At 38.7% G+C, this 8,487-nt stretch overlaps 1 protein-coding gene across 1 annotated transcript; it reads right to left on the bottom strand.

Moving 5' to 3' along the window:
- Positions 1-352: 352 nt before the first annotated feature.
- On the bottom strand, positions 353-1,330 carry LOC128699850 (pro-resilin-like). Its single transcript, XM_053792640.2, has 3 exons — positions 1,303-1,330; positions 1,119-1,193; positions 353-864 (listed from the first exon to the last, which is right to left on the bottom strand). Exons 1-3 carry the CDS (start codon positions 1,312-1,314, stop codon positions 490-492), a joined length of 462 nt encoding a protein of 153 aa, XP_053648615.2. The 5' UTR covers positions 1,315-1,330; the 3' UTR covers positions 353-489.
- Between the last annotated feature and the right edge of the window lie 7,157 nt (positions 1,331-8,487).

The following is an 8,487-nucleotide window of genomic DNA, read 5'->3' as shown; positions in this document are numbered from 1 at the left end:
GAAAAATTCAGATTCAGGAAGGATATAGGAAAGTACTGGTTTGGTAATAGAGTTGTGGATGAGTGGAACAAACTCCCAAATACCGTTATAGAGGCCAGAACGTTGTGTAGCTTTAAAAATAGGTTGGATAAATACATGAGTAGATGTGGGTGGGTGTGAGTTAGACCTGATAGCTTGTGCTACCAGGTCGGTTGCCGTGTTCCTCCCTTAAGTCAATGTGACCTGACCTGACTAGGTTGGGTGCATTGGCTTAAGCCGGTAGGAGACTTGGACCTGCCTTGCATGGGCCAGTAGGCCTTCTGCAGTGTTCCTTCGTTCTTATGTTCTTATGTTCTTATTCATAATTGCTCTGTCTTTATTTCATAAATAATAATAAATAGTACAGGAAAAAGCCCAATTGGTTAATAAAATTATTTACATTTCTTCTTGACATAAATTATGTCTTTCAGGAATGGATAGACCAGAACGGGAAGATGGACGCTGGAGTGATTATTTTGACTCATTAGAGTCACGGAAGTAGTGCCTGGGTCTGGGTGGGGAGTAAACAGGAGCCTCACGAGACTCATGCGAATCAGGGGCAAAGTATCGGGGCCTGGGTGGTGCGTAATCCCTAGACTCATCAGAGTCAGGGTAGCGAGCTTCTCCCTTGTACTGGACGTCAGCCACGTAGCCTGAGTCACCGTCCACGAAGTAAGCTACAGTCTGCAGACGACCGTCGGGAAGCTGTACGTAGTACGACCCCTTGGTGTCGTCACCGTTGCGGGTCTCCTGGTGACCAAAGTCGTTGCCGGAGTCGTCATGTTTCACAGCATAGTTGAAGTTGTACCGAGCCTCACTAGACTCATAGGATTCAGCTGAGAATGCCTTTGAATAATCAAAATAATAGAATGTTATTAATGTCTGTTGAATGAAATGTAAATTTTATAACTGCATCTATATATGGTTGTGCATTATATCTAACATCAGACTTGTTATTCTAGTTTTAATTAGTTTTTAACACTGTTATATATTTCTTTGGTGAAGATTTTCTTTGTGACGAACCAGATCCGTGTCTTGCTAGTAGTGATAGCAAGAACTTTTGTTATAACAGATAAAGATAACCACTGAGTGATACTCACTCGAGGGGGACCATAAGCGAATCGTTCCCTGCTGTCTGCTGCTGCCACGGCTGCCACCACCAACACCATCAATATCTGTAATACGAATATTTTATCAAATCTAACCTTCGTGCATTGACACTGTCTATCAATCATGTTTGTTTTCAAGACAGATGTCACTCTAGAGTAAGAATGCGAGAGTTACCTTAGTGTTCATGTTGCTTGCTGTGTTGTCACTAGGAACTGACTGAAGGAACTCTTCAGCTGTGTCTTATATACTGCTTGTAGTTGCCACACACCTCCCTCAAGGCCAAGTTCTTAAATGTTTCTCACAATTATATCACATAAATGTTAAACCTAAAACCCAATCTAACTTTATTATTTTTTAAATACACTACCTAACAGAATCCTTCATATGACCTGTCTTTGTAATACTCACTTGTGCTTTATAGTAATCTGTTTACATTAATGTTTTATCACTGACTTCATCATTGCTTAATTAATCTTAAGTTAATTTTAAGCCAGCCCGTAATGCTATGCATAGTATAAGTGGCTTTGGCATACTGCTCTTATCTGTATTTTTTTGTACCTCTGTATGTGTGCACAAATTTATAATAATAATAATAATAATAATAATAATATTTCCATCTGATTTTGTATCAAAAATAATCTTGAACTTGCAGATCAAATTAATGTAGAACATAAGATAGAGAAAGTGTTACTGAAGCAGTTCCTTAGTTATGCATATAACTTGTTCTTCAACATAAAATTAGTTTTTTTTTTCACGAATAAGCAAGTTCGTGAATAAAACATCTGTTACTGTAGACGTAGACATTTGAAATACAAAAGTTCAATAAACTGTTTCAAGAAAAACTTTTTTTTTCGAAAGACTCCGAACGAATTTACGTGCATATTTTACAAAGGAAAAATAATGGTATCAAGGTTTTCCTTAATGAAAACAATACGATTATACCTTAGTTACTGTTAAGTAATTGTGGTTCTCTTTGTATGTGACAATAAAAATATGCATCTCTGCTCGGTTTTCCTGGGATATGCAGTATTTGATTAATATATTTCCAGTTATTCTTTTTCTCTGTCCTGTGTACTTAACTCTTGTATTGTCAGAGAGAACCAGTCCTCTCCATGTGTTCAGGGAGCACCATTCTTTTCCATGTAATCAGAGAGCACCAGTTTTCTCCATGTACTCAGAGAGCACCAGTCTTTTCCATGTACTCAGAGAGCACCAGTTTTCTCCATGTACTCAGAGAGCACCAGTCTTTTCCATGTAATCAGAGAGCACCAGTCATCCCCATGTACTCAGAGAGCACCAGTTTTCTCCATGTACTCAGAGAGCACCAGTCTTTTCCATGTACTCAGAGAGCACCAGTTTTCTCCATGTACTCAGAGAGCACCAGTCTTTTCCATGTACTCAGAGAGCACCAGTTTTCTCCATGTAACCAGAGAGTACCAGCTTTCTCCATGTAATCAGAGAGCACCAGTTTTCTCCATGTAATCAGAGATCACCAGTTTTCTCCATGTAATCAGAGAGCACCAGTTTTCTCCATGTAATCAGAGAGCACCAGTCTTCTCCATGTAATCAGAGAGTACCAGCTTTCTCCATGTAATCAGAGAGCACCAGTCTTCTCCATGTAATCAGAGAGCACCAGTCATCTCCATGTAATCAGAGAGCACCAGTCATCCCCATGTAATCAGAGAGCACCAGTTTTCTCCATGTAATCAGAGAGCACCAGTCATCCCCATGTAATCAGAGAGCACCAGTCATCCCCATGTAATCAGAGAGCACCAGTCATCCCCATGTAATCAGAGAGCACCAGTCATCCCCATGTAATCAGAGAGCACCAGTTTTCTCCATGTAATCAGAGAGCACCAGTTTTCTCCATGTAATCAGAGAGCACCAGTCGTCCCCATGTAATCAGAGAGCACCAGTCATCTCCATGTAATCAGAGAGCACCAGTCATCCCCATGTAATCAGAGAACTTCAGTTTGCTCCGCGATTTGCATCACAATAGATATTTGCATAGTTAGGTAAGATTCGTCAGGAAAAAGGATCAGTGTTTCCTGACGCGGGTTTTAGTCATATGAAGACCCGCCACTGAAACTTTTGGTCATCTGACCGAGGCCTTCCACTGGCTTACCACTCTATCCCTTTAAAAATTAATACAAATCACTCGTACAGTGGTGCTGAACGATAACGAATGAATGCATCAGCTACAGTATGTATAAATCAGCAACTTTTGGTCATAACCGAGAAGCCCGGGTTCAATCATGGGTACGTAAGTCTCTCTACAATTGTTGCAGTAAACAGGTGTATACCTGCTTATCAACATTGCATCCTGGGCAGAGCGATGTGTATCCAAGCTTCCTTACATCTATTTTCCGTCGCTCACCTAGCACTAAATAGGTACCTGGTTGATATTCGACTCTTTGGGATATTATCCAGGGATGTGGTAAGTTTTGCTGGGATTTTTAACCCGGTGTAGGGAGGGTTAGCAAGCCAGGTTAGCCTAAGAAAGTCAGTACGTCATCGAGGACTGTCTGTCTTATTTCCATTGTTGTTCTTCAATCTTGTCCCCCAGGATGCCACCCACACCAGTCGACTAACCCCCAGGTACCTACTTACTTGCTCGGTGAACAAAGACAGCAGGTGTAAAGTGACTAACACCCAGATACCTACTTACTGCTAGGTGAACAGGAACAGCAAGTGTAAGGTGACTAACACCCAGGTACCTACTCACTGCTAGGTGAACAGGAACAGCAAGTGTAAGGTGACTAACACCCAGGTACCTACTCACTGCTAGGTGAACAGGAACAGCAAGTGTAAGGTGACTAACACCCAGGTACCTACTTACTGCTAGGTGAACAGGAACAGCAAGTGTAAGGTGACTAACACCCAGGTACCTACTTACTGCTAGGTGAACAGGAACAGCAAGTGTAAGGTAACTAACACCCAGGTACCTACTTACTGCTAGGTGAACAGGGACAACAAGTGTAAGGTGACTAACACCCAGGTACCTACTTACTGCTAGGTGAACAGGGACAACAAGTGTAAGAATACACCCTCAATATTTCCACCCGTGCCGGGGATTGAACCACTGGCACTGTACAAGGCAAGTGCGCTGCCAACACAACCACGGGACACCGTAGCTCTATAATGAACTATGGCAAGGAAAAAAAAAAACTATATATTCAACGGCATAAAAAGTGCTGCTGTATAAAAATAAATGGAAAAGTGCGTTCACGAGAAAACACTTGTTAATGTAAGTGTTCCTGCCATGATAACACCTGTAAAGTAATTGCTATTGAAAATTGCACGAGCACCTGTGTCAGTGTTCATTATCATGGCTGGGAATGTTTAGGTGATGAACCTGTGAAAGTTTTCTGCTAGTTATAACCTGCCAGTGTCATTGTGTTTCATTTTATAATGAAACTGTGAATTTTCTGCTATTTATAACCTGCCAGTGTCATTGTATTCCATTTTATAATGAAACTGAGTTTCACCTAGTTATAACCTCCCACTGTCTTTATATTTCACTTATAATGAAACTGAGTTTCACCTAGTTATAACCTCCCACTGTCATTATATTTCACTTATAATGAAACTGAGTTTCACCTAGTTATAACCTCCCACTGTCATTATATTTCACTTATAATGAAACTGAGTTTCTCCTAGTTATAACCTGCCACTGTCATTATATTTCACTTATAATGAAACTGAGTTTCTCCTAGTTATAACCTCCCACTGTCATTATATTTCACTTTATAATGAAACTGAGTTTCTCCTAGTTATAACCTCCCACTGTCATTATATTTCACTTATAATGAAACTGAGTTTCTCCTAGTTATAACCTCCCACTGTCATTATATTTCACTTATAATGAAACTGAGTTTCACCTAGTTATAACCTCCCACTGTCATTATATTTCACTTTATAATGAAACTGAGTTTCTCCTAGTTATAACCTCCCACTGTCATTATATTTCACTTATAATGAAACTGAGTTTCACCTAGTTATAACCTCCCACTGTCATTATATTTCACTTTATAATGAAACTGAGTTTCACCTAGTTATAACCTCCCACTGTCATTATATTTCACTTATAATGAAACTGAGTTTCTCCTAGTTATAACCTCCCACTGTCATTATATTTCACTTATAATGAAACTGAGTTTCTCCTAGTTATAACCTCCCACTGTCATTATATTTCACTTATAATGAAACTGAGTTTCACCTAGTTATAACCTCCCACTGTTCACTTTATAATGAAACTGAGTTTCTCCTAGTTATAACCTCCCACTGTCATTATATTTCACTTTATAATGAAACTGAGTTTCTCCTAGTTATAACCTCCCACTGTCATTATATTTCACTTTATAATGAAACTGAGTTTCTCCTAGTTATAACCTCCCACTGTCATTATATTTCACTTATAATGAAACTGAGTTTCTCCTAGTTATAACCTCCCACTGTCATTATATTTCACTTATAATGAAACTGAGTTTCACCTAGTTATAACCTCCCACTGTCATTATATTTCACTTATAATGAAACTGAGTTTCACCTAGTTATAACCTCCCACTGTCATTATATTTCACTTATAATGAAACTGAGTTTCACCTAGTTATAACCTCCCACTGTCATTATATTTCACTTATAATGAAACCTAGTTTCACCTAGTTATAACCTCCCACTGTCATTATATTTCACTTATAATGAAACTGAGTTTCACCTAGTTATAACCTCCCACTGTCATTATATTTCACTTATAATGAAACTGAGTTTCACCTAGTTATAACCTCCCACTGTCATTATATTTCACTTATAATGAAACTGAGTTTCACCTAGTTATAACCTCCCACTGTCATTATATTTCACTTATAATGAAACTGAGTTTCACCTAGTTATAACCTCCCACTGTCATTTAGGATACAGCACCAAATAAGTGGAAACAAGAGGAGTAGATTGTAAATTTTACTGTCGAACAGTTACTAAGGAGACCTAACTGTTAATCACTTATATGTAAAATACCTGGAGTTTATCTGGAGAGGATTTCGGGGGTCAACGCCCCCCCCCCGGGGCCCGGTCTGTGACCAGACCTCTGGATGCACGAAAGAATACTCTTCTTCAGTAACATTTGGATTTTGAGTCTGTCCATATTTTTACACTGTGGGGCTGTTGTAAGGAGCCTTCCTTGGGAAGGAGGTCGGCCTGTGCAAGATTTGGGACCTTGCAAGAAAAGCTATCTTGTGAGAGACTAATCAGCTTTCAAGGCCAGCTTAAGCAAGCTTCGAAAGCTTGATGGGCTCGTCTACGCAATGTGAGGCACCTTGTGATAAAAACCAACATGTAAAAACCTTAAAATCACATTTCACAATTCATTTAGTTTTTAATAAAGGATTGCAATAAGTGAATACAAATCCACAGATTCCAGTGAAGGACACTCGGAGAATAGTTGATATTCTGGACTCTTGGAATAAAGTCTTCAACGAGTGATGCATTAGTTAATTTTATTTCTCGTTGATCAGAGTTGAAACATTAGCCTTAACTCTTACTCTGATAATTCCTTGTTGAGAGGTCAGCTGCCAAAGAGTTTTTTGACTGCCTCTTGCTTGCCACTCTCTAGTCACCAAATATTCAGGAGCATATATAACCTGACGTAACTTTTGCAATGTCAGCAGCAGTATTGTATTAACAGATATACAGAGAAGAAACATAGATGTCTAAGAAAAACTGCAGTTATTTTATATTCTCCATGAACTAGCCTTCAGTGTTGCTCTGATATAATAAACTTGCAGATGTCTTTGATGAGTTCCTAGTGTTTTTGTACTCCCAGAGCCTGGCCTTGGGGCCAGGGTCGTCTGGTAGTACTTGCCTGGTCAACCTGCTGGCCAGCTGCCCCACATATCTATTAAACACAGAGTCCAAATTAATTCAGAACACAAAAATATATCTTAATGTGTTATCTGAGCATGAGAAAGCTTACTTAATATTCCTGTTACACTGTCCACAGCGTGTGAAGATTAATCAGATTTGTTTCCCGGGCTGAAGACCAATAGAAGAATACACATCTACCATAACTTGTACCATAGCTGTTTTCAAGAAATATAGAATAAAATACGGTAATGAAACATCTTTTGGTCAAAGTTCAGTCGCTGTAAATTCCTATAAACTCAAGTTTGGTCGACTACTTTTTATAAACCTCGTGAAAATTACTCACCTCCACTAATACATACTCACCTCCAGTAACACGCATATGCCCGCTGGTGGGTCACGATCCTAGTTTTCAAAGCTCCTCCACACTATCTTTATAACTGTTCCTCGGGCATCCTGTACCCTTCCTTCCATCGTCTCGAAATACATACATAGTTCCCGAAAAGAATACCTGATTGGAACAATACACAAATAACTCGAACATAGGAGAGAAAAATTTATGACGACGTTTCGGACAGAGTTGAACCATTAACTAGTTATGGTTTACGTCGAACCGAAACGTCGTTATAAATTTCTCCCATATGCGGCTTATTTGTGTATGCATAATCCCCATCAACATATCCATCTCGGTTCTAAATACATTAACAAACTATCTTACGATACGTCTTTTGATTTCCTTCGTTATACTTTCCCACAACCTTATCATATTTATCTTCATGCTTCTTTCTCTGTTTGACATTCTGGCTACACTTTAATCCGAGACTCGATATATACAGCATATTCGATCCATTTGCTGCAGCATTCAAAGCAAAATCTTTTAACCAACATCAGTGCAATAGCACCATTTAGTTTTATAATTAGACCTGTCATACCAAGACACGTTTTTTCCATTCCTTTTCTGCGTATGATATTCTCGCCAGTTTGATTTCGGATTCAATAGATATAGAACAATATATTTGCTGCTACAAAGACAAAGATTTAAATAAATATAAATGCCATAACCTTATACTCTGATATATCCTATTTTACATCCACTGATAAGCTTTTTTCTTGCAGCTTTCCTAGAAACCCCAGCAAGTCTTATTTTCCTCAACTAATCTGTGATTTACCTCATCCTTTATACAGCCATCTGCTGACACAGCCAGTCTCAAAGAATCACAACTCATTTACATCCTACAACACTTCATCTTCTCAATTGTCTTCATGTCTTTAATTTCTTAAGCTTCTACTTACTCTCATCACTAAGCTTGTCTGTGTTCATCTCCTATCTTATTTTACTTACCATTAGAGAATATAAATTTGAAAAAATTACCAGCTATCTTAAATGTTCATGAGAATGAAAAAAATGTAGGCAGAAATACTTCATTTAGTAAGTTAAAATTTACACAGGATTTCGTAGCTGAGAAAGAGAATGATTAGGAAAGATTCTATGATCATTGC

The sequence above is a fragment of the Cherax quadricarinatus genome, chromosome 81 (genome assembly GCF_038502225.1).
Source record: "Cherax quadricarinatus isolate ZL_2023a chromosome 81, ASM3850222v1, whole genome shotgun sequence".
NCBI lineage: Eukaryota > Metazoa > Arthropoda > Malacostraca > Decapoda > Parastacidae > Cherax > Cherax quadricarinatus.
This window is presented reverse-complemented; position numbering and strand designations above follow the sequence as displayed.